The sequence below is a fragment of the Gymnodraco acuticeps genome, unplaced genomic scaffold (assembly GCF_902827175.1).
Source record: "Gymnodraco acuticeps unplaced genomic scaffold, fGymAcu1.1, whole genome shotgun sequence".
NCBI lineage: Eukaryota > Metazoa > Chordata > Actinopteri > Perciformes > Bathydraconidae > Gymnodraco > Gymnodraco acuticeps.
In genome coordinates, this window is record NW_022991947.1 from 58,112 (window position 1) to 86,043 (window position 27,932).

The 27,932-nt window shown below is 40.3% G+C and overlaps 1 protein-coding gene across 1 annotated transcript; it reads right to left on the reverse strand.

Moving 5' to 3' along the window:
* Positions 1-571: 571 nt before the first annotated feature.
* On the reverse strand, positions 572-27,919 carry LOC117535902 (NAD(P) transhydrogenase, mitochondrial-like). The gene is made up of 22 exons (XM_034200558.1): positions 27,827-27,919; positions 25,718-25,932; positions 22,601-22,830; positions 22,199-22,416; positions 22,031-22,118; positions 20,949-21,037; positions 20,297-20,484; positions 19,202-19,335; positions 18,930-19,121; positions 17,906-18,059; positions 16,770-16,931; positions 13,806-13,916; positions 11,766-11,911; positions 11,424-11,619; positions 10,570-10,803; positions 9,490-9,650; positions 8,243-8,422; positions 7,844-8,003; positions 5,663-5,744; positions 4,579-4,697; positions 4,011-4,126; positions 572-3,071 (listed from the first exon to the last, which is right to left on the reverse strand). The coding sequence occupies exons 2-22, from the start codon at positions 25,869-25,871 to the stop codon at positions 2,922-2,924; spliced, it is 3,264 nt and encodes a 1,087-aa protein (XP_034056449.1). The 5' UTR covers positions 25,872-25,932; positions 27,827-27,919; the 3' UTR covers positions 572-2,921.
* Positions 27,920-27,932: the final 13 nt, after the last annotated feature.

Consider the following 27,932-nt stretch of genomic DNA (forward strand, 5'->3'; position numbering starts at 1 on the left):
AAAAGTTTAGGAATATTTCTGAAAGAATGTGCCATCTTGAGCTCTTCAGCACTTAATTTCCATGTATGTGTGATACAAAATTGGAAACAGCAACATGGCAATCCAACAAGTTCACCCTGAAACATCTACAGTAATTTACCTTTATTTATTTTAAATCATTTATTTTCCTTTCAAAATTTTCAATATAGTTATTTTTCTTTCCGATACACCTGGAACTTCCCCCCCCCCCCCCGGATCAGTAGCTTCAGCTGGCCTTAAAACTAAACCCTAAACTTCTTATGCATATAGTGTTTACATTATTTGATGTACACTCTGTAAATCAGCACTCCACAGGTGAAGTATGTGTGCAAGTTCAAGTACAAGTCCTTCCTCTCATGATCCTTCACCCAGGTAATTGCTGCAAATATTTGCGTTTTGAACCCCGCGGTGCCAAATTGGGCAGGTAGCATTACCATCAAAGCTGTGGTAGACCTAAGGGAAAACGTAGAGATCAACTTGTTTATTATTTAACAGAATCAAGTCAACAGAGTGTCCTTAACAGTCGTGAACAAAATGACACCCTTAGGCAACATCTAGTGTAAATACAGGTTTATTAGGGATGAAAATGTTCCATGACGAACAAGAGGATAAACATTCACAGTACATTTCATCTCTACAACACCGTGCACTGAAACATTGTACAACTTCAAAACCCCATTGTTGTTCCGCACAAATTTGGTGCTTCTATACAAAAATACTTTCCATAAGAAGCCGAAAATATATATGAGGGGTATTATAGGGCACATTGGCAAAAATATTAATATTCTTGTCTCCCTTGATTTGATCAAAACCTCAAACATGGCAACAAGCTACAAATATTAAGCAACAAGCTTAGCCTAAATTTCCCTAAAGACTGCACTTGTGCAAATTGAAGCATAATAACCCCTCATGAGCAGAAATGACGTCAGCAGCTCTACACTTACATCACATACGGTAAACTAGCCAGCGGCAAACGGCGGTCTGATGGTTGAAAATGTGATGGAAACGGAAGGCAATTGGTCAGGTTTAGGAAACATGTGAGTTGACTGGTTGAATTAAGGTGTGGTAGATGGAAATAATGTCAGAAATCCTGTGGTAGATTCAGTTCAAGTTGATTGGTCAGATGATGGTTCTCTGGGTATGTATTGGTCGTTTTACGGAGAGGTAGGATAGTTGTCATAGTAAATGTATCAGGTCCCAAGGTTACACTATAACAACTCTCTTCTTACAGTACGTACATAGATTTCAATAGTATCGAAGACTGCAGGCCTGTCATTATAAGACCATATTGTTCCTCAAACCTTGTAACAGGAAACCCTCTTGCTAATTAATCTACTGTATCATGACCATCAAAACTGTGAACAAGTATAAGTAATGGAAAAGGATGGGAGCAATTCAACTTAGTTAAAAGTAAATGTTGATAGACTATTGTTAACTTGATGGACTACGATTTTGGTGTTTTTAGTTAGGTATCGAGTGAGAGCTACTCATGTTGTCAGCGATCTTTCAAGAATTACTAAAGTTGTAATATAGAAACTATAGCTGTGCTGGAAATTCTATCCAGATTGATTGTAAAATGGGAAATGTTGGCACTTTTGTTTTCATAGCAAAAGGTAAAAAAAGGACTATTTTAATTTAGAAAAGCTTAATAAAAATGTTGAATTATTCATGTATTCTGAAAATGTGACGACAATTTCAAATTGAATGAATTAAATTCAGCGCTGCTTTAGACTCTTTACATAACAGTCAGGTTAACATTGTCCCTTTTTTTACAAACAGTGATCCTTCATTTCCCTCTACAAAAATAATGAGGACACATATTGGAGTGGATAGAGCCACAGTCAATTGAGAAAGAGAAAAAAAAAACACCCTTCTTTACCGTAAAGGCCAAAGGCTATCATCACACGTACTGTAACATCAGAACCACACAAGATGGTGTGATGCACCTGGTTTAAAAACATAATTAAACCAACCTAGTCTTTACTAGCATTACATGACAGCTGTGGTATCACACTTAAAGGTGTGACTGGATCTTTAATGTTTTTGGATCCATGTTTGATTGGTTCACCAACGGCAACAGTGGAGTTCACAGGACACGTGTGCAAGTGAAAAGCAAAAAGAATGACCACATTTATATAATGGGCTATTGCTTCTAAAATGTGTTTTGTTAGTTTTATGATTATTATGAGACCGAATACAAACATCTCTAACACCATATCAAATTGGAATTGAAAGGACTTGTTGATCTGCTTTTTTTCCTTTTCACTTGTACAGAAAAATTATTTGTGGCATAAGTTTTCGTGCAAATAAATCTATCGAAGGGAACACGATACCTGGGAGAAAACAATGTAGGGTAACATTTAAGTTTCTCATACCTCTTTCTCTTTACATCTCAGCTCTTCTTCTTTTAAATTCCAATTCATCTACATTATATTTTCAACTATAAACTATTTCCTAATAGAGACATTTCCTATATCTAACATCTTAATGCATCTACATTTCTGAAGGTTTACATTAATATGAAGAAGTTGCCCCCCCGATTACACACACCACATGTGAATAGTTGACATACCCTTCCTATAATATCCAAAAATAAAAAGACATCCCTGTAAATATGAATCTTATTACATTACCTAATCAAAAGCACTAAGAGAAGAACAACAGTGCATGCATTGCTTGGCTCATACTGCACAAGTGCATTTTTAACAGCCACATTGCAATGTTTTTCATTAATAGATGATAGGAAGGGTGTGCCAACATCTATTAAATCATCTTTGCTCAATTGTTCGAGTCACAATGGGACAAAGATCATCTTAATGTGGAATATATTTTTGGAAAAACCGTTTGAATCATTGTCTTCGACCTTCCTCGCTCCCTTTGTGCTTCGAGTGGAGGTGCTCGTCTTACTCGTTCTGGGCCTCGCGGATCTTGGCTTGCAGCGCGTCACAAGTCTTCTTGGCGTCGCCTAGCAACATCGCAGTGTTGGGCTTGTAGAAGATGGGGTTGTCAACAGCTGCGTATCCCACACCCAGGGAACGCTTCATCACAACCACCTAGAGTGCAAGAGAAACACATAAAAAGACACACACATTCTTAAGCATCTAATAGGAAGAGTCGATGTGAAAATACGGATGAAGCAGATATAAGAAATAGTTTTGTGGAGATGCAAAATTATATTATAATCCAAGCCATTTTTCTTTCTAAGGTAAAACTGTAAATTATCCTTTTATCTCAAAATAAATCTGGGATGTTTGAAATGTAAAAAAGAAAACACTAACAGCTGTTGTTATAACATATTAAACAACAATGATTACAATACAAAAAAAATCTACAATCATCAATTCAAAACTGATTTGGCTAATTAAATTATAACTTGCAACTCTTTTAGACAACATTAATTCAATAAAAGTATTTTTTTTACATAATTCGTACTTCAACAAAGGTCTTAAAGTAGTGTAAGTATTTCCAGACAGTGTGTGTTCTCACATGACTCATGCGTTTGTAATTGAGCGCCTAAGAATATATTTTAAAAGCACTCGTGTTTTTTATGAACCCAGTTTTTATCTGTGCACCTGTATGTGTGTCTGTGTTTGTGTCCATGTGAGTGTGTGTGGTAAGGGTAGAATGTCTTCTTTGATTTCCCCAGGGGAAAGTGTGTGTGGATTTCAGAGCGGTGCCAGTGGGATGCTCCGAATGTCGTCATTCCACGGCGACACAGGCACCACTAATTGGATCAGGATGGGACTGCACCTGGAACTGTAACGGTCTGATTCTGTGTGTGTGTGTGTGTGTGTGTGGGAGTATGCAATTCTTCAGATTTGTGTGTGTGTGTCTGTGTGTGTCTTCAAAAAGAGGCCTCTCTACGGGTGTTGACTCCAGCATTCAGTTGAGACGATAAAAAGCAGTCCAGTTGTTAAATCTTCCATTCCTCTTTACCTTTTTGGGCTTCAGGACAACCTCATAATCACACATGCATGTACCAGATGTCTCACCTGCTTAGACTTCCAGACCTCCAGCACCGGCATGCCAGCAATGATAGAGTTGGGATCTTCCTGGGAGGCTGAGTTCACCGTGTCATTGGCACCGATCACCATGACCAGGTCCGTTTCTGATTGGAAACATAACAAATTAAGATCAGATATCATGTCTCCTTTTACTTTGTGTTTATAAACACATTTGTTTTGGTTCTTAAACCCTGTCTGATCATTCCCTTATCAAACCTTATTTGCTTTCCACCCAACGGTCTGAATAAGTTGCTAAATATGTCCCTAGTGGTAGGAAAAATAAAGTGATAGATTTTTTCTTTTACAAAAGTGGCTCCAACAATAATTCCACTCTGAAATACTGGAGGGGAAAATGTACTCTTTGCCACTTAAATGTGGTCAGAGTTCGACTAGCCGTTTAGCTTTAAGCTTTTAATTTATCTCCAACTCCATATTTTAGATGCCACTAACACATTTTTTAAAAGCTGCAACAAAAACCAACATGCTAGGTCACAATAACTTTTGTATAAATCAGTTAACATCATGGTAGGTAGCGTATATAAAAATGGTATCTTACTGGCGAAGTCTTCATTAATCTCTTCCATTTCCAGGACAATATCATATGGGACACCAGCTTCAGCCAACAGCACGTTGAGCTGACCGGGCATACGGCCGGCCACAGGGTGAATACCAAACCTGTGGAAAGGTGAGATAACAAACAAAAAAAGGTTACAAACAATGTGTTATTCATTTTTGAGTGTGGGCGCATGTGTGTGACTTGGTATTCATTGTTCTCAAACTCAAATAGCCATGTAATGTTACCAGGGTATGATATTAACACTGAATTCTGGTGACCGTCTCTCTGACTGTTTGGAGCTTTATTTATTTTTTATTTGGTGAGTTAAGGCCGATTCAATGTTCAGTTGGTTCTGGTATCTATTAGCAACTGTGGCTGAAGTCATTTTCTGCCTTTCATGTAATTCTATACAGTCTGAATGCATTAGAAGACAGTGGGTAGACGCAAAGGCTTTGGTCTTTGAGAGGGAAATGAAAGTGGTGTGCTTCCAAACTTCACACTGTAAATATACTGTGGTGTGTAGGGAAGAGGAAAATAACAGTGTATATAATGAACAGGAAGACAAGGGACACATCAAGGCAATACATCACAATTCAGAAAACAGAAAAATAAGAGAGGAAAGTAAGAGATCATGGTGAAGGAGTTTTTTTTTTTTGACCACCCACTTTCCTCTAATCAAGTACAAATGCTGTAAGTAGCAGCAGCTGCCACAGCCAGGATCAAAGGACTGTGGCAGGACAATTACACAAGCTTCCGCTGTACCTTGTCCTTCCTCTCCTTCACATTTCCTTTCTCTCATTCTTTCTATGCAGACAGGTCTCTTGCTATCAGTCCTGTCCCATCTTCTTGTCATCAAGCTCAAAACCACAACCCTCCTTTTTGTTGTCTTTCATGGTTCCGTTTACATTTGGTAATGGGTAGAAAATAGTTTTTTCTTTCCCAATTTTATAATCATACATCTCTAATGTTTTTATCTAATTACATCCATCCCCTTTGATTGAATTACAGTAGACTGATTATAACTCTATTTGCCTGACATATATGTTCATTTAACATAGATCAGTCAGCTTTATCGCCCCTTTACCTGACGTTCTTGCCAGCCTCTATCAGCATCTTCACCAGCTCAGCGATGGGGTACTGGGCCTTTGCAGCGCAGAGTCCATAACCTGAACGAGATTTTGAAAACAGGTAAGAATTAGTTTCCCCAATAAGACCTTCTTTTAAGATATAAGACAGACCTCTCACGTTGATTCAGAAACATTTTCATATAACCTTAGTCTTAAATGATAGTAAACTATAAATCTTCTTTTGAAGTCTTAATATGTCACCTTCAGCTCTAGAAAACTGGTGATGGACATTTTCGCTACCCTGACACACAATTGTTTTATAGTTTAATGATCATGTTACCACTACTGAGTTCCAGTTACAGATGGATGAAATTATAACCATTTTCTGTAACTGATAAACTTTCAATCATGTATTCCATATCAAACATTCAGATTATATAAATAAAGCTGGCATGGAGTTTTAAACACATTATATGTTTTTTCTTGAAGTCTCTGATTTCCTTTATGATTAATTTTGCTGGTGTATGGGACTTGATTTTATCACACCGTCATAGAACCAAACACACGTCACACGGTCCGGTGGTGTTTACTCGCCCTGTCACAACAACCAGTCACCAACTGTCTGTTTCCATCACACTGGTCAAAATGACAGGGCTTTCAATTCAGCATAGAGAAAGGAGAAACAAATAACTTTGGAAACTGTCTGCAGTTCAGCTCAATACTTGAATGATTTTTTCTCTTTATCACAGTTCTTTAATTCTTTGTGGTTTAAATATTCTCTCAGGAGTTTCTCCTATAAGGAAAAGCAAAGTGGATGCAGGCCATGCGGAGATGGACCAGACGAAGCCAGGAAAACATTTATGTTTATCAGGCCAAGTCTTAACCGTTTCCACAGATGTCAATCAGGCAAAGTAACTGTGACGGCTCCGATTAGGGAGGCTGGTTAAAATGGAAACAAGGAGGCCGAGTAAAAGCTGGCATATGGATAATACCAGTCTGACTTCACACTACACGATAGATTAAAGAATTATGCGTTTGTAGGGTACGTGTTTTGGAGGTGAGGTCATTAGCATTTAAAAGAAACGGCAGATAGAAATATCCCTGATCTCACTGGGTAATTAATTTAATTTAATTTATGGCTTTAAAATAAACCAATTTATAGAGTTACAAAGTATATCAGGATTTCTTTCAACTTTTTTAATCTTTCTATTTGTTTATTTTGTCCTATAACCCCAAGTATTGTCTGGCATTTTTTGATTTGCCATGTCTTGGTTTGTATACAATTTTGAGAAAAGGCACAAAAAACATTCTGCCTCCTAACTTAAATGCATTATGCCTGTTTTTCGTTTCAGCAGTCGGACGTGTTCCTCTTTGTCTTATTATGGTCCCAAAAGAGTGATTAAAAACAACATGCTTTAATTTAGATTGGATGCTGCTACATGGATAACTTCTTTCCCACTTATTTTCTTTTTCCAAGCTCTAATTCCTCTGTTAGTTTTGTATACAGACACTCAGTCAGCACTGTGACTGGAATCACCAATTTGCAGGCTGGATGCTTTTAGTCTGTGTTTACATGTACCCACGTGAGTAAAACCACTCTTTGGAACCGTCTGGTGAGAGGACTGAAATGTCACCGGGCCACACAATGATGGGTTGAGGACAGCAGCACGGAGCAGCATCACAATAATCAGAGTGGGAGGTTCAGACACGTATTTAAAGTCAAATATTCAAAACATGTGAAATGAAGAACAGCATGTACCTTGAACAAAGGGTGGACCCGTGCCCTGACCCCGACAAAAGGGACTAGAAGCTGACTTTGAACGTAGCACTTGAATTGTCAACATAAACCAAGCATACCCTCTTTCCATCTCATTTTCCCTTGACCTCGCAGATATACGCTGCACTGTAGAATGTCTATTTACCTGGGACTGACGACCACACAGAAACCTAAGAGTGTGTGTATGTGTGTGGCCACTCTTCCATGACTTGTCAATTAGCCTAGCAAAATGGTGATGCAACATGGGTCAGGAAAAGGTTAAATAAACAGAACACTCACTTTGCTAATGATGAAAAAAGAAAAGAAAACTGAAGTCAAAGTAGCATGTTTTTCAACTTACGTACACAACCTTTGAAGGGTGTGTAAGTGTGTGTGTGTGTGTGTGTGTGTGTGTGTGTGTGTGTGTGTGTGTGTGTATTACCTGGAGTGATGATTATGCTCTGGGCGTCTTTGATCATCTCGACGGTCTGATCAATGTTGACCTCTGTGTGTGTCCCGACGATCTCCATGGGCTTTCCTGTTCCGGTAGAAGTGGTGCCGTAGCCCCCCAGGATCACGTTAGCCAGGGAACGATTCATGGCCTGAGAGGGGAGAATGATATTTAGCATTTTATGATTACATTTTGCTTTCACTTGATTGACTGTGTTCAGCAATCAGAGACAATTTCAGAGTGAAAATCCCTCAGAAAACACTCATTTGTGACCCGAGATCTTATTTAGAAAGGGGACTGATGCAAAGTAACAGTCCCTCCTGGTGGACAGGAGAGGAACAATCACATTTTCATTAACATATACAGTGTTGCTGAGACTCCGACACTTACCACACACATAATGTATGACAGAATGGCTCCAGAGGACCCGATGAGAGCTCCGACGATGGTCAGCAGGTTGTTATTGAGCAGGAAGCCCTCAGCACACAGGGCCCAGCCTGAGTAACTGTTCAGCACGGTGATAACCACCGGCATGTCCGCGCCTCCGATCGCAGATGTCAAGGTGACACCCTAAGGGAGAAGAGAGGAGAACAGGAGAGGAGTTTCAGTCATTCTTCCAAATAAAGGAAAACAGCCTTTCCTGCTGCACTTCCATTTTTCACAATCAAATTCACTGGACATCTCTCCCTTTACCATCTATGTATTTTTTTGTTTTACAAAGGTAGTTATCAAAGCAGCAGCAGAGTTTTTTTATTCCAAGTGCACAGTGTATGATAGATTGTTCATGTTGACATACTGTAGACTTATCTGAAGGAGTAAAGACACACATTAAAAGCACAATGGATGGTCCATTACTCTAATTTTTTTAATCTGAAACTAATATGATGTTCATCTTTCTTCTCTAGGGATACACTGATCATCGTTTCTGGGATTGACTCCAGATTCAAATTTTCCAAGCAACACATGGACTAATGCAAATCAAGCATGAATTGATCACTTTGTAGTGTACATTAGTGCGTGCTCCTTGCTGCCGTCTGCTTGCCTAGATTCACATGATTATAATCTATGTTCAGAAGTGGAGCAGATTCCAGTTTAAGTATTCTACTGAAGTAAGCCTCCAGAAACTCTGAAGACTAATACAGTCTCTCTAGAGTTGCTGTTTATTGTTAAAGTTGTGCACGTCATGCAAGAGGTGAACCTGTCACACATTGTACTGTTGATCATGGAGATCTTTTCTCTCACAAAGACTGTAGCACATTTCTTTGCTGGACATTCATTTAATGGGGTCAAATACAAGCTAAGCTGTTGGACAGTATGGCTGCCCGACTATTTAGAGCTCTCTGCTCAACACTGACTACATATTTAAAAATCTACTGTGCAAAAGCCTGAATTGTATTAAGTCCTTTTTGTTTTATTTAAATCGCATAACAAATCCTGTCTTTTTAGCCTAACTTTCTCCCCGTTTTGTATGCCTTTTCCCATTCCTTCTGTGTTTATTTAAGTCTTTAAAAAACAATTTGACATGTTCTTCTGTCAGCATGTAAGAAAATCGTATTGGTAGAATTTGAGGTCAGACTTCTCTTTTGATAGGTCTTACTGAAGCTACAAAAACACACACACAAGCACACACGCCATACCATGACAGCGGAGAGAGCAGAGACTGATCCGAGGCAGGTGATGCCTGTGATGTAGCTGGGATCCAGCAGGTAGGGAACCATCCCGCCAACACAGGCTGCCATGAGAGACGCGTTCAGAGCATGGCGACCAGGGAGCATCAAGGGAGAACTACTCAGAACACCTGCAGAGGGAGAACACGCAGGGAGAGAGCGGATTCAGCAGACAATTGAATAATAATCACAACTAACAACTGCTCATAAACACTTCAATTCATTTATCAGCTGTGAACTTGTCTTAGAGATAAATATCTCAGACTAGAAGGAAAAAAGCCTGAGCAGCGTTAGATTCATCCTGCAGCAGTCACCACTTGAGACCTGTCATTAACTGAATGTCATGTTCATGCATAATTTGCCCTCATGAAACGCTTGCAGTCAACATTAAAATGTGGTTAGTAGGACTGGTGCCAGCAGAATGAACCCGATGAACTCTTTTTTTCCCTCTTTCCCCTGCACAGCTGGCAGCAGTAAATATGAAGAATCAGACCTTCTCTTGTTGATAACCACAGGTCGGCCAGACTGCCATAAAACACTACACGAATAATCCTGATGGGAGAGGTAATTCACATTAAAAAAAAATGGTCACCTTAATACCCCTTAGTATAATAGAGTGCAATAAGATGAACACTGATCTAACTGATGGTTATGAACTGAACAAAGAATAAAACGATTATACCAAATACATTTGTACAATTATTAACATAAAATGTAATATATAAACACATTCTAAAATATAGCCATGGTTAACTTTCCCGAAACACTATATATAACAAAGAAGAGAGATTTGGGAGATAGGGCCAAAACTATCCAAAGTTATTTTTCCAATGTAGATCTTGTAAAGTAAATCCTATGAAACATTTATTACTTTGTTGTGTTTATTATAAACACATAAAGGGCCACATTTAATATGCAGTTAAAGCCTTCTCTTTGTCTACCAGTGTAATAAATACACTTTATAATTCCACAACAGCAAGGATGCATGTTCTCTCTGGGGATCAGTGTAAATGTTTGCAGGGAATATGAATCAGACTGTGCTTCTCTCACCGTTCAGTTTGCCATATGCCACCAAAGAGCCACTGAAGGTGATTCCACCGATGTAGGTGCCGAGGTACGCGATTATCTTGGTGAAGTTGGCGTCAGGGGCTGTGGCGAAGTGGGGGTACTCGATCATGTACTCTGCCACGCAGGTGAGCATGGCAGCCAGGCCCACCAGGCTGTGGAAGGCCGCCACCAGCTGGGGCAGCTCCGTGATCTGGATCTTCTTAGCAATGACCAGGCCTTAAGGGGGGCAGGAGAGAGAGAGATAACACGTAAATGAAGTGCAGTGATCCTGAAAGACTCACACACTAATAACATCCAAATCACAAGCACACACTATCAAAGGACTGCTGGGAAGTGGGTCCATCTAAAGAAACAGGTGTTGCTGATGAGGCCTGTTCGGGGAAATTCCATGTTTGTGAGTGGGTATACGGTGTGTGTGTGTGTGTGTGTGTGTGTGTGTGTGTGTGTGTGTATTGTGTGTGCATGTCCTGCAGGAAGCCTGGAAATTAGCATTTGTGTTTGTTGGGATAGTTTAGTCTGGGTGGACTCTGTTACTGGAACAATTAGCATTTAAATGATCAAACTGTCCTGAACAGGCAAAAGAAAGTGAGTAATACGTGCTGCTGACCATTTAAGGCAGACCTCCAGAGTCTGGAGGGGAGTTAGTCACATTTTGTTTGATGTAAACATCACAGAAATGTGTCTGCGCTCTGCACACCTGCTGCTTAATTTAGTCAAGCTCGGAATCCATACACACGCACTGATGTCCAGTCATTTGGAGCTGCTGCAACACTGTTGTACAAGAACTTGAGTTTGCCTCTAAGCCTGTTATCCCATTATTTTCAAAAGGGACTCACCAGTAGTACCGCCGACAGCCATGGCTGCACTCATCTGTCCCAGGAGCTCAAGACTGGGTTGGAGGGCACCAAGGGTCGCAGCGATACCCCCCGCAACTCCGATCATACCCAGAGTGTTTCCCAGACGGGATGTTTTCTGGTTGGAAAGGCCAGCCAGGGCGCCGACACAGCACAGACCTGAACCCAAGTACATCATCTGGAGAGAGAAAGAGACGTAAAGAGGGGGTTTTAGACAATTAGGGACCACAGGATGAGAAATAAGGACAAATGATCTACTTTGAAGGTTCTGTTCAACATCTGGGAAAACACAGGGGGACCAGGCATAAACATCCTCTCTCGCACCTGTTCAATGTTGTATCCAGATTGCAGTGCAACTCCATAGCCACCGACAAAGACACCAGCAGGAAGCAGATAGAGGTAGCTGTGCTCTGGAGGATCAGTGGGACGCTTGAACATGTCCAACATCTTCTTTGTTACAAGGAAACCACCTGGGAGAGAGACAGAGAAAATTAACGGACGCACACTACACAGACGCTCAAATTCAGGTTTGAAAGTTACTTAACACAGAGTAGGGATTACAAAAAAAACTTTATTTATGGAAAAAACTAATTGCAAGGCGTCAAAATAGGACTGTACGAGGTTTTGAGGCAGGGAGGTCCAGGCATCTATGGTACATGTATCTCAAATAAAGAAAGCTTTAACAGTAAATCTGGGGGCAGATTTTTCAAAGACAATTGCTAAAAAACGTTGCCAAGCATTATAACCAAAGTAAGGAATTGAATTAGTCTACTTAATTTCAGTGTAAATATTTCAAGTAGAAAACCTTAAAAGCGTCAAACCGTGAGCAGACGGTGTCTCACTGCTCTACGCGAGGAGATCACATAGCCGTGTGCCTCCCTTTCCCCCCCGGCATGATTGGAACAAAACACACGTATATGCACATAAATGTACAAGGGTGAATCAGAGGCTAGCACCTGCATTTTACCAGTTCTTGTAATTTCAGTCCTAGAATATCTTAGTTAAAACACGAAACACAATCTGACTAATATTATTACTGACCAATCTGAGTCAATATATTAATATGGAGGAATGTTCATTTTCTATTTAGTTTTTTGTACCCAGAATGGGTCTGCCGAGACTATATTTAGAACGTTTACAAGAATAGAAGCAAGTCAGCAACACGTGCCAAGCCACGAGGTTCAGAGTCTGCAGCCATTATAGAAGCAGATCTGTGAACATTAGCCAACTTCCAAATAGCTCAAAACATAAAGCGAGGGTGATGGGAATGTCATTAGTGTTGCAGGTATATGATTGTCAAATAATGTTTTGAACAAATACCATACATTTTAAGACATCAATAAATCAAAGTTAAGATTCAAATCAATGAATGAAACGAATAACGTTCGTGGACTATGGGTTTTATGGAATTTCATAGAGCACAGAGAAATTTGTTTTGTATGAACATGTTTATCTAAAGTTATTCAGAGACCCAGGTGTTTTCCATCCACTTTTACTCCAACACCTTACGGCTGTGGAGACACACAAGGAAAACAAGTAGCTAAAGCCAGGGACCTGTTCCACACAACAGACTCACCGACTCAAAACGCTCAGGGGCTATTTTATCGGAGCTGCATTTCACTATTGTTTCTCGTACCTTCCAAGGAATGTTTTTCTCTGTTCCCAGGGGTTTATGGGTAATGTGGTAAACCACTTAGAAATGTGCGTGTGGAAAGGAACCCATGTAAAATATTGTAGAAGAGAGAAAATTGAAACTAGATATGTCCATAAAGGCTATGGTATTTCAGTATGCTTTTGTTATGGAAAATCTATAAGACTGATAGAGGGTTAGAACAGTAACGCTATACAGTAGAGCCTGGAGGACCCAAGATATTTAGCAGGATTCACAGCATGGTTTTTAACGTCAACATTTTTGTGGTGTATCTCACGTAAATAAACTCAACTAATAAGCTAAAGTGATCCATTATGCAAGTTAACTTTTCCTTCCCTTGAGTCTTCAGTGGTGAATAGCGGTGAGCTAACCAGGGAAATTAAAACAAATCCGCGGCTCAGCCCTGCAGGAACACTGTTTCCCAGGACTATTAGAGAGTGATGAGTATGATAATGACTCCAGGAACACTTTGGCGGTGTAATGGGAATTATTAAGGGTAATAGCAGGGAAGAATGTGTGTGGTCCAAGGCACAGGCACCGACTCCCTTCGAGCAGGTGGGTAGAGAGGGCAGCTGCTCAACTTGGTTTGAAGCATGTTATTGTACAATCAATACAAAACTCTTTAATCTGCAGTCGAAGTTGATATTTTATTGGCGAAAGGTTGCTGTAACTGGCGGGGATCACTGCGAGGTGTCTGTGTGCGGGTGACTCACCAGCGATGTTGACGGAGGAGATGAAGGCCGCCAGCACGGCCAGTGTCCCAGCGGTAGATGATGGGGCGTAGCCCCCACTCATCAGGGACAGACCACCCACAGCCGTCAGACCTGCAGAACGAGGACAATTTAAATTCATGAACCTCCATTTACATAGTTCATTACAGAAGACATTGAAACTTTCAGTGAATATTAGGAATGGAACAATATAGGATTGAATTGCAGATTCATTGGTTTGTTTAGAAGTTTTATTATCGAGATTATTGTGACTATCTACAATGGGTGACTTGAAAAAGCTCCCAACTTGATAACGTGGTAGAAAATGAAACCATAGAGCCTGATTTTGATTATATAGGTTTGATTAAGAATTATATTTTTGTATTCATCATTATATGCCGGGAGGGGGGGGTTGTGTTTTATGATGAAGATAAGTACGTTTTGGGGGTTTTTCTACATGAAAAGGTGTTCACTTAGAATATAGTTGTCGGTGGAAAAATGTATGTTTATTAACTAAGACGTAATGTAAAGCTTATGAGTATAAAGCATATGTTGATGATAGTCAAGGTATTGTGAATCGCAATTATTTTGGCTAGTGTAATCGTGAAATGTTTACATGTCCCATGTGTAGGGGAAATGTTACAAAAACACCAAAGCCCTAATTCAGTCATTAACAAGTTAATCTTAATACTTCAATTACCATTGTTTAACATCTATAGACATTTAAGAGTTGTGTTCCTAAGCTCAGAATACTCCTGCTTTCCACATCGGAAAAAGACAGAAAGGGAAGATTTCAAGATAAAAAAAGAAGGGGGGAGAAAAAGAGGCAGTGTGTGTTTATCAAAAGAGACTCAGGAAACCTTGATAACATCAGCCCTGTAATGACTTACAGGCAGTAAGATGCAACACGCAGCAGCCTGCATTCACACGGAATCATGTTTGAGGACAATTTAGGCTGACCAGCAGGTAGTGTGTGTACCAGTGTGTACATGTTGGTGTTGAAGTCAATAATGTAAGCTTGATTTCCCAAATGAGACAAATGCAAAGTTTGACCTTCTCTCCATTACATTAACAAAGTCAACTTTATAATCATGTGTGTATATCAGCTTCTAAACTGTGCACGTTTCAATTGCTATGTAAAAATTACTATGTGAATAAAGGATCAATTAAATAATTCACTGTTATAACAAAAAATACTTTTGTTAGTGACACGGGAATGGCAAGCTTTAAAAACATTTGTGGTTGGGTTTCAAGTACAAAGACATCTTACAGTTTATCAGGATGTCACTGATGATTAATGTTCTCCACAGTCTAGTGTTAGATGTGTAACTCAGATGCTACCCAAACACCTTGAATCTGATCTGCAAGCTTGTTGTGTATACTCTCAAATTCACACAGGTCCAAAGTGACAAGGGATGTCCCAATCAACTTGTATTTATTGAGTCTCTGTTGCAGGGAAACTTATACTTATCTAAATGTTGATTCAATATTTGAATAACAGATTTTCCCAAATTTGGCACACTTTACTTTTTGTGAGCTACTTGATCCAAAAAGAGGTGAAGTTACACCATTTAGACTGAGATCAAAGGCACGCTTGGCCACCGCAACTAATAGATTAGCCAGAATGAAAGCCAATAGGCATCAGTGGACACACACACGTATGTCCTGGGTGGGCCATTGACGGTAGGTGTGTGACAAACATCAGCTCCCAGGCGACAGAGTGGGACAGTGAGTCAGTGCTCTCAAGTAGATTAAAGGGTTTGTATCAGACACCAGATATAAAGATGTGCCTCAATGAGCCTCTGGATATGAGACCATAGTCTGAAGATTCCTGACTCACCAGCCAGAGTCACCAATGATTGTAACACTATAATCCCCCCATGAAATTTATAACTGTCCCTCACTCAAACACTAAATTCCAATACGATTCCCTAATGTCTGTGAATGATTCCGTGTGTGTCTTTACGAGGCATGGCACAACAACATCAGAATTACGTTGGTCTCAATATTTCCAGAACTACAGTCACTGAAGGGACAAAAAAAGTAGTACATGTGGTTATAAAATGCAAAACAATGTCATGTAAAAATTATATTTATTGATGGAATTTGACAGTAACATAAAGTGAACCATAACAGGGTGGAAAAAGTAAAAGGCACAATCCCAAAGAAACAAGAACGATGGTGTGAAGATGGTAATGTGAAGCTCCGTGACCCTGCTCTCATGTCCGGCTGTGTGGACGAGTAAATGAGCGAAGGACTTCCCTGAACCTCAAAGATCACCGACAGTTTGTTACTTCCTACCCTAGTGAGGGTCTCGAGTGTGATCAAAGGCGTGAGAACACACACATGCACTTACCTCTCTAACCTCTTCACCCCTCTGTGTTAAGTGGCAGCCGACAATAAGGACACAATCTTTATTTGGACTCTAAGAAGCACCAGCATGGCTGCAGAGACACGATGGACTGACGTACAAGATGTTTGATCCTCTAGCTAAGTCTGTACTTTATGATTTAATATTCTATTGTTTGTTTCACATATTTTATTAATACCATCTAATAGTATTCCGCGTGTTTCTGCATGGTCAGGTTGTTGTGTTTTTTTTAATTATATATATCCACTCTGTTGGACAATAATGTTATATTCTCCTCTATAAACCCCAGTTGACTGAATTTAATACTAAAGAGTCAGTGCTATTATTTATCAAAATGTACCCTCGTCAAAATGTGCAAAAAAAGACCATTTAGCCGGAAACTAAAACTGGTCTTTTTGTAATTAAATCAGATAAATAAATACATTTAAGAATGCGCTAGAATGGCAACTCTATTATTAACTATTACTATAAGGATGAATGTGACACTTCATCAAGCTTTAGATTCAGATATTCAGCCCTACCCTGTGCCTAGCAGTGGAGGTATTCTGGATTGCATTATACTGAAAGGTGTAAGAGACACATGAAACACGACCAACCTGAGATAGCGTTGGTGACAGACATGAGGGGAGAGTGCAGAGCAGGACTGACCCCCCACACTGTGTGGTATCCCACGATGCCAGCCAGACCAAAGGTGGTGACGATCTGAGTGAAGGCGGCGTTAGGAGCCACCAGGCCCAGACCCAGCAGGGTGGCAGCACCTAGTTAAAGAAGGAACCAGAGAGCGACTGTGAGAAATACAGAACACTTCAACAGTACATCCTGGGGGCAGATTTTATTTAAATAATATGAAAACAATGAGATAATTACCATGTAGTCTACAGTTTATTTATTAGGCTAAATTGTTGTTATTTCAGCACACTGAAAAGACTGAAAACTATACAATATTTCATACAATAAAAGGCCAAAATTAGTTTGTAAAAATGTTGGGCTTATTTTTTTAACCCCTCTGACCTTAATGTCAGCCCAGTTTAATTAGTGTAAATGAGCTTTGGATGCAACTTTAAGCACTTTTTTGACTGCAAGATGTGGTAGGTATTTGACCACCCAACATGTCCTTATTTCCTGTTATTTTAACAGACATAATTATCTGTTTAAAAGCAATTTGTCTGGTTACATTTGCGAGACTGGTGGCATGTTACAGATTGCCTGGTGTTGCAAACAGGAATCAATATCCATGAGAGTTCATCTAAAACTAATAAAACAACTTTTCATGCCACACTAATAGGCACAAAGCAAGTTCTCACTCTTCAAGAGGACCTAACACGAGCAGCTTTGTGAAGTAGGAAACCACCCGAACACCTGAACAATGTGTGAACCGCATTAACTGCATGTGGCGCACTTACACAGAGCGCTGTGTGGCACCATGGGAACCACTCACTGCAGCACTACTTCAAACACACACACTCAGCGTGACACTTTTTTCTTTTTACAATGCACACTTCCTGACAACTAACAGGGTGTCTGTGTTTGTCACTTCTCGCCTACTGTGCACATTCCACCTAAGAAGCTGATTATTATTAACCTCTGCTTCACCTTCTTGCAGACTTCAACCTCCTTTAAGACCCAACAGTAGACAATGAACAAGATTAAACCCATGAGCTCTCAGAAATAGCATCTCCCTGATTTCACGACTTGTCCACAAAATGTACATCTATTGGAATATTCTACTAACCTCCAGTGTACGCGCCAGCAGTAGTGAGTCTAGCCTTAAAGGGGGAGATTTGTGCAGCCTTCTCTTTATTCAGTTCCTTGATAGACTTGGGTTTAGGAGGAGGTGCAACAGGTACATTGTTAGGCTGGGGAGCGGGGAACAGGTTCCTTCCATCCTGGTGAAGACAATAATTTAGACATAGAATGGTATGATGTTAAAGTGAGAAAGAAACAAAAAGTTCAATCAATCTATAATAATGGTTATACAAAGAAATGGCTGCACAGTGATAAGGATAACTGTTAGTTATATCAACAATATCAAATTACATTTATTAGGAGCTTATATGATCTTTGCTTTTTTCCCTGATCTCATCACCTAATGGTGTACAATGTCCTCTGTTGCATTCGTAAATCTGTGAAACATTAGACTGTGCTGTCAAGATCAAAGTAAGGAAACTAATGATCAGTAAGCAGAGCAGGTATATCTGCATTTCAGCATCATTTGTAAGACGTGTGACCATTATTGCAATCACACATGGCTCAAATAACAACCAGAAATCTAATAGCTTACTCCAAAAGAAGGAACACAGCTTTACTAAGATTGATAACAACAGAAATAATACCCATTAAATAAAACAATGAGCTATGATTAAAGAACTATGATAATTGGTTTCCAACATCATGAAAAAAACCATTTTAAATGTACTGACCAGGACATTTCACAGGTTGAAAAATGAACTTGTGCAAGACCTTTAAATTCAATTGACCACCAAAGAAAAAAAGGCTTTCAAAGTAAAGAAGAGCCATTGTTTCTGCGAGGGACATTAATTGGCAGCTACAAAAACTGAAAGTGTAAGAAACATTGTTGTTAGGATGACATCTAGTGACGGTGAAAGGGAGCTGCAGGCCATACATTATTTTCCCTTTGACTGAATGAATCCTCTGTTTGCCCCCGTGTTGCAACCTTGGCATCGGCTGAGAAATATGTGCGACCTGTCAGCTGTACACATACATGCATGTTTGTCCGGCCACATTATACCGCGTACCTGCATAACAACGGATCCCCTGACGACGTGATCCATGGTGCCGTAGTCAAACTCTTCCTTTACGTTCAGGTAGAAGTTCTCCGTGTCGGGGCTGATGGCCCTCATCAACTTGGTGATGTTGTTGGAGTACAGAGTGCTGGACTGTGTCGGCAAACGGCTGGGCAGGTCTGTGTAGCCAACATGAATCACTCCCTAACAATGAAAGGAAAAGTAATTAAAAAGACAAAGTGCAAAAAATCCTGTTTAGTGTGAGTGTGATTATAAACACTGACCTTGTGAACTGACAGCTCTCCAGGTACTATAGTCTCAATGTTTCCTCCCGCCTCAGCAGCCAAGTCCACCACCACTGACCCGTCTTTCATGCTCTCTACCATCTGTTTGGTGATCAGGATGGGTGCACGCCTACCTACAAAGTTACAATGGAAAAACATGCATCAAGATATTATACCCCAAGTCAAGGAGTTCAAGTATCTCGGGGTCTTGTTCTCGAGTGAGGGAACAATGGAGCGTGAGATGGGCCGGAGAATCGGAGCAGCGGGAGCGGTACTGCAGTCGCTTTACCGCACCGTTGTGACGAAAAGGGAGCTGAGCCAGAAGGCAAAGCTCTCTGTCTACCGGGCCATTTTCATTCCTACCCTCACCTATGGTCATGAAGGATGGGTCATGACCGAAAGAACGAGATTGCGGATACAAGCGGCCGAGATGGGTTTTCTCCGCAGGGTGGCTGGCGTCTCCCTTAGGGATACGGTGAGAATTTCAGTCATCCGGGAGGGACTCGGAGTTGAACCGCTCCTCCTTTGTGTCGAAAGGAGCCAGTTGAGGTGGTTCGGGCATCTTGTTAGGATGCCACCTGGGCGCCTCCCTAGGGAGGTGTTCCAGGCACGTCCAGCTGGGAAGAGACCGAGGGGTAGACCCAGGACCAGGTGGAGGGATTATATCTCTTCGCTGGCCTGGGAGCGCCTTGGGATCCCCCAGTCAGAGCTGGTTGATGTGGCCAGGGAAAAGAACGTTTGGGGCTCCCTGGACCCGACCACGGATAAGCGGGAGAAGATGGATGGATGGAAGGAAGATATTATACGCATCTTCATGAAACTGCAGATAGTGAGGATACATGGCCCTACAAAGACTCATGAAACCATCAGAGTGGTGGAACAAATGTGAAACTGTTGTACAATAAAGTTCTTGTAACGCTATTTTAATGTTCAATATTGCATGACTGTTCCTTTTTATTTCTACATTCTCTGACTACCTGCCCAGAACACATGTCTGTGATATTCCATGACCTTTCGTTAGTTTGCATGAGCAATTTGTCCTTCACCTTCTACATTTATGGTCAGCGTTATTGCTGTGAATGTGTCTGTGCATACCAGGGATAAGAGCCGTGGTGATGACAATGTCCACCTCCTGACACTGCTTGGCAAACAGCTTCATCTCAGCCTCGATGAACTCCTTTGACATTTCCTTGGCGTAGCCTCCCTGTCCCTCTCCTGACTCCTTGAAGTCCAACTCCAGCGGCTCTGCGCCCAGAGATTTAAACTGCTCCAAAGCCGCAGCTCTGGGAGAGGAGAGAGAAAGGGGATTTTTATTCAGGTGGAAGGATAATATATTTGCTGGACTAGTCATGCAGGAGTAATATTGTTTGTCCTTAAAACTGCACACAACGACATTCACAGACATTAGTTGCTAAGGGCATAATGGAGAAATTGGCATACTTCTTTATCAAAACAAATCTGTTGGGCATTCAAGAAGTATGTTTCCTTCAGGACTGAAATCTTAAGGATTAGGATCTATAGCAAACATAATGTGGAAATCATGTAATATTGTTGTCACTCATTACCAACTCCTGGTTCCAAAAACCTTATTTGAGTGTTTTGAACAGTTTCTTCTTCAATAATACAAGAAAGTAAAAAAAGACAACTATTTCCTCTAGTCATATTTAGTTATTGAATGTAACCTTTCAAAGCCTGTATTCATTTCCTTTGCAATTCAGACACACAACATCAGGTATCAAAAACAAACCTGGTGTCAAATCCTCTGACGATGGCTCCCATGGACCTGGCAGAACCGGCTGCAGCCAGTCCAGCCACCCCACCTCCGATGATCAGAACCTATAAGCATACATGACATATGTGACCTGCTCCATCGAAATCAGTCGCATTGACCCGAAGACACATTTTGAGTTGTATACACTGTTGGAAAGAGGATATTCCTAGCTTTCTAATGATATCCTGATTGTTGTTCTACTTCAAATATTAAGCGAAATATGTCACATTATATAATGACTGTCACAGAGTCATCATTTTGAGAAACAGGCCTTCAAAGTTTTCTCTTCTCTGGAATCCATCGATCTGATTGATTATTAGTGGAGCAAATGATCAAAATACTACGGAGGGAAGATATTTTCGTTTGGAGGGGAAGCTCGCATGTGTGTGTGTGTGTGTATACCATAAGTGTATGTGTGTGTGTGTGTGTGTGTGTGTGTGTGTGTGTGTGTGTGTAATTTTGCGTTTGTGTGTATTGTGTTTGTTTCCCGGGGAAAACACTCACGAGAAACACCGGCTGTTGTTATGCCTGCTGTGACGTTAAGTTACTCCGTTCTCCGCTTGTAATTATGTCGTTACAAGCTTCAAAGTTGTATTTATCACCTGAATTTGCCGAAACAAGTTTAATATTCTGAAAGCCAAGACTTTGTTTAATTGAAATCAGATGAAAACAAACTGTAACGGAACCTGCCGTGTTATCTATGATTACTATACTCTTACATTCATAATTTCAGCCGGAGGGAGGGGGGGCGGCGCTGCGGAAGAGCAGATTGCGAGTGAGAGGTGCCTGTCTTCTTCCCTTTACAAGCTTCAAAAATATATTTATCGTGTGATTTTGGAAATAAAAGTTTAATATTCTGAAAGCCAAGACTTTGTTTGTTTAAAATCAAACAAAACACCCGAACAAATTGTTTTTTTACGTAAATCCACGTTTATTTTGAAATGAGCCGTTGCGACTTCCGACTGATTTCGATAGAGCGGGTCACATATTAGATGGATTAAATGTGTTATAACTGGCATAGACACCTTCACACAGAGACGAACACTCATACTACATACCTTTGCAGGTGGCACCTTCCCAGCTGCTGTTATTTGTCCAGTGAAAAAGCGACCAAAGTTGTTAGCTGCCAATATAACTGCCTTGTACCTAAAAATTAACAGAGTGAAACATCAAGCAATAAAGATATAAGTATGAACAGCCATATTTGTCATTATTAACATACATACCCTGCAATGTTTGCCATGGAGCTCAGTGCATCGTAACCCTGGGCGATGGTGACTCGGGGTACCTGGTCCATAGCCAGGACGGTGGCCTTCTTCTGGGACAGCAGGTCCAGCAGCTCGGGGTTCTGGGCCGGGTAGATGAAGCTCATTAAAGTGGCTGACTCCTTCATCATGTCCACCTCATGGGCACCCAGCTCAGGGTTGAAAACGGGAGCACGGACCTGGAAGCGAATTATTGCATTGTAAAGGTTTAGGAAAAGCAGTAAACATAAAAGGGTAGAATGTTTTAATACATTTCTTTAAGCTCTTCGAGAAGCATAGTGTAAACGAATGAAATATTTGGATTATTGAATTATCACAAAACCCTACTTCCCACTCCTCCTCCATCCCCCACTGAAATCCTACCTTGACCAGCACATCAGAGGCCATGACATCTTTGACGTCTTTAATCGTTGCTCCAGCCTGGATGTACTGTTCGTCCTGGAACTTGGAAGGCTCTCCAGCTCCCGACTCCACCACCACGTTGAAGCCCTGCTTGATGAGAGCCTGCACGCCAGCGGGAGAAATCGCCACACGACGCTCATTCTGGAAGATCTCTTTAGGTACACCCACTGTGAGTTGTTTGTAGGGAATACCTGCAGAGGCAACAATACAGAAGAGTGACATCAGTGACAGATATTACATTGATTCATATATTCAAACATTAAAAAAAGCATAAAGACAGATACACAAACAATTATACTTTACTGTAATTGCATTGATTGAATGGATTCAACTTGTATCTGTCACAAATGATTTATTTTGAAGATAAACAATCTTATATGCAGATAGTTCTGCAGCTTTAAGGAGAATATTTACAGAAAACAGACACGAGTGGAGTTAAAACAATGTTTATGATAAACACTGTCCTGTATGTGTGCATGGCCTTTGTAGGCAGATAGACAAGGTCAATGTCAAACTACAACACTCAGAGACTTCAGCTGCTAATGAGGCTGCATGTCTTTAGCTTTGCAAGTATTTGGTCATAAACTAAAGTACATTTTAACCGAAAAATGTATTTCCATACCATTATTGTGCTACTTCATTAGTTAGATATCTAAAGAACTCTCACCTGCAGGTCAAAGATAACAAAATTATAGTCAAGATATTAACTTATTTACCAAAGTAAGATGTAGACATAAAGCGATATAAAAGTCAAATGTGTTGTCCAAGAAGAAGAAACAGACCTGATTCAACATGTCTTACAACAATAGGGAAGCTTATGATGAGATTTACATTTGTACATTGTAGGATAAAAGGATCAAAACAGAGTCAAGTGACTTGCATAAACATGTAGCAATAAATAGGCAAGAGACGGAACTATTAATATTTTAAGAAGGTTATTTTCGTGTTATATCAGCAGGTCACATGTTGCTCCTATGGAAAATTCCACTGCAGCTCTTTCTTTTTTTTGTACCTCCTTCTCCTTGTCTATACATAAATAGCCTCTGACAGTCTGCCTTTGCTTTAACCCTCAACCCAACTATATAAACCAACAGAGATCACATACCACTGTGTGTCCCATTTGTGTCTGACAACACATTAAGCACCCAGTTATCAATCAGCTGAAGTGATTTAAATCAGAGAACTGGGTAGTCTATCCCATGGCCGCCTGCCTTTCGTTAGAAAATATAGTATAAGTACAATTAAGTAAATACCAGCAAATACACCTGACCGATCAAGATTATACTATCATCTATAAACATGCAGATTAAAGAAATCATACACAAACTAAGTTACACAGGTGCTTTCAAGCAGGCAGCACAATACTCTCCTGCTGTTTCATCCTAAGAAGAATACTTTTAACAAGCATGTATATATCTTCAGGACTTTAAAAACAACTTTACATTTCCAAATACTTTGAGGAATAAAGTGCATTCAACATTTTTAATAGACAAGAATACAAACAATGTTTCTCAGGCAAGAAACAACAACAATTTAATCCTCCTCAGTGTACCTTTATGAAAACAGACAAAATGATAAAAGTCTGGCCTTATTTATTTAATTCATATCATAACACTCGTCCCCCAAAACATTTCCATTGAAATGTTGGTAATGCTTGCGAGTTAAGAAAGGCAGTTCATAGAGCACGGTGTAATTTTGTCCACGTCATAATTCAAAAATCCAGTCTTACTTCAACACCCTGCCTCAGTCTATACAGTACGTCTATAGGCTCCCTGGAGGTCAGAGCATAAGCACATGCATGTCAAATGTGTGTGTTGTGTCCCACTCCTCCACTTGTCTGAGAGTCTGTCAACTGATCCTTGTGTGCCCAGAATATAGGCTGCGAGCTGTTGCTGAAGCTATTTGCACTGCAGGAATGTCAGCATGAACCAGGTCACCAGCACCCCCTAAATACCCACCTACACATGAACCCAGTGCACGCAGACATGAAGCACCTGCAACCAGCTGGTACTGGATATCTCTCACACACACACAGAAATACACATATTCTGCCAGGTTACTGTGTACACAGTGGGGGCATGTCAAATGGAGAATAATGCCTGGGGACTATCGTATCCTAAATGTGACCTTGATTCAGAGAGCAAATCCTGGTAGCAACACTGACCTCTATAGTAAACTTTTAAAAACATATAAAGAAGGGATAAACATGCAGAAAATTATGAATGAATGGGTAGAGCAGGATCTACTACTATCACATTTTGATCACTGTGACAGATTTGATTCACCAGCTGCCAAGGCCAATGAAAGAACTATATGAATAGTTTGCTTGTCTGTCCACTTTAAAGCAGAGTAGCTTTAGGTTAGTGTAATCAGTATGTGTCCACTACATGTTGCAGCTGATACCCAGGTTGTTGTTGATATACTTTATGAATCCCTCGTGGGGAAATTGTTTCTCTGCATTTGACCCATCCTAGTGTTAGGAGCAGTGTGCTGCCATTTTGAATGGCGCCCGGGGAGCAGTGTAGGGAACGGTGCCTTGCTCAGGGACACCTCGGTAGCACTTGGTCTTGACGGGACTTGAACTGGTGACCTTCCAGTTGCCAAGCCAAGTCCCTATCGACTTTGCCACTACCGCCCCATGAGAATGCAAACAGAACATACAGGTGGTGTGGCTTTAGGTGTTCTATCAGTAGTACAATGGGGCCACAACTAAAGCTAATTCCAGTAATCGATCACTTAATTTATTAATCTTTTGGTCAATAAATTGCCTTTCTCTAAATTCCAGAGTCCAAGGTGACAATCAAACTGCAGTTTTTCCATGATCAACAGGAAAAACGTAAAGAGATTTAATGTACCATTATATGTATAAATATAAAAGAAAAAACATTTGTACATTTTGAATTTATCCTCAGTGGGCATCCTAGTAAAAAATATCCGCTTTTAAGCATTGTCTTAGTGTTGTTAATTCACTGACTGTATGTAAACAAAAAATGTAATCACTACTTACATTATTGTACCATTAGATGCTTTCTGACATTTAATTGTGTACATATACCCATGCCCTACATAGTGTCTTACCTGGACTGGCACATCGCCCCAGAGCTTGATTGGTCCTGAAAAAGCGAAGGCATGATGATTTGATAGCACCACCGCGCTGCAGCTTGGTACAGGAGACGCCGCTGAACACAGGGGCTGAGCAGCTAGCCACCACAACACGAAGGAGACTCGCCATGGTGCACACACACCGACACTCACACACCAGGAGGAGCTATAGAAGACAAACGGCACCCCTCCTGGGAAAGCGCAAGGTGAGAGATAGAGCACCAGCAGACAGAGAGGGGAGGGGAGGGGTGGTGGGTTATGGGTAAAGAGGAACAGGAGGATGAATGTAGGTGAAAGAGAGAGAAACAAATATATTTGTGTTAATATCTCTGCATTATTAGCTTTTTGTTGAATTGTACATACTCTCATACTTGTGAAAGTATGTGCCCACATGTTCCACAGAAATATGTTTCACCTTTTTCCCTTGTAGATCAAACACACAAATGACCTATGTTTATTGAAAAGGTCACACTTCCCTATATGCATGTGCACTTAAATCAACACATATTCTGACAGCCACATTAGGAATCTGGTATTTGCTCTCATATAGGTATCTGTAGATTGTTATTTTCAAAGTTCCATTTATTTTTATTTTAGCCTACTGAATGACTCAGTTAACAGCATGAAGGACAACATGTTTACTCTAAAGGGAGATAATGGAACTGAGATAGACTGGGGTGGCTTGGCTAGTGAAGTAGGGTTTAAACTAGAATTGACTGGCAATAAACTCAACAGTGCACAGAATAAAGAGTGTTTTAGTTAAAAGGTCAAAAACAGCCACTGATAAGGAAGAGAAATCAAATGACAACTGAGAATAAAAAAAGTGCTTCAACAAGAGCTGATTTATCAAGAAAAACTGCTTCTAATTTGCTTATTCAAACACATTAAAGCTACTTCTCTCTATTTTTTATATAAATCTTTGTACACTGGATGCGTTTGAGTTTTGGACTCCAATTACTTTTGACGGTTTTTTTTACAAGGTGCTGGTATTTTAAAGCATAAACAATTATTGAATCGTTGCTAAATAATAAGTTTAGTCAATTGGTGATACAAATTAGCATAGGCATGGTTGCAGAACTGACTACTTGATAGACTTTGTAGTCGAGTAAAATGATCATATGTCATTGCATATAATCAATGGTTAAAATTAAAGTGCAAAGCATACACTACGTCTACTCTAATCCAATTGAATTATGTCTTGTTTACTATTAGTTGAATTAGTCAAGTGTGTTCAAGTTGACTTTACCATTAAAGGAAGCTAATAAAAAAAAGGCAAAAAAAACGTTGAGAAATGTTAAAAAGGAAAAGTTTGATTCATAAGTAAATAAGAATTGACTAATTGAAATATTATGTAAACTTTTACAAAGAAACTATTTAAAAAACAAAGACAGGCCGTTTGAAGAGCAGTGCAGCCTGGTGTGTTCAGAACTCTTATTTCATGTCAGCAAAAATGAAGCTACCACGTCAGCAAAATGTATGGCAGTCTTCATAAAATATGAATCACATATGACCCAAATCTGACTCCATATCACACAGATGCATTTAACATGTTAACATTAACATTAGCTCACAAAAATAAAAACACGGCGTCACAGTGCAAACGCTTGTTGCTTTGTACTGAATGTTCAGGATTTAACCCGGGTCAGGACTTGAACGGCTCACTTAACCCTCAGATTAACGGCTTCTTTATTTGAATGTATGACCCAATAAGTCACCAATTAATCAGAGTCTCACAACTTTGTCAACCTGTGGTTTCATTCAGAGACCACGTAGTGTCAACAAGGGGTTAATTCAATGTGTGTTTGGGGCTAAATGCAGTGCAGTTTCCCTGTGGCTCACAGATAAACATGATTATAATCCAAACAGCTGCTGCCTCCCGCTTCTCTCCTTTTGTCTGCACATTACTAACGGGACAGAAAGCTAACATTGGCTAGCTAGCGCTTTAGCCCGTCAGCTAACACACACATCTGTCTGGTGGATGAATGCGACGTAAGAGTAAAAAAGCCCCCTACAGACGAAAATAAATGCAAACGGGTAAAACATGCAAGGTGAAAAGTGAGAGTGGTAAGCGGAAACTCGACTGACCTTTGCAGAAAGTCCTGGCTCTGTGCAGCGCAGGCGAACTCTCTGCTGACCCGGAAGATGACGGAGAAAGCGGGCGACACCGGAGTGTTATTGGATCATATGAGAA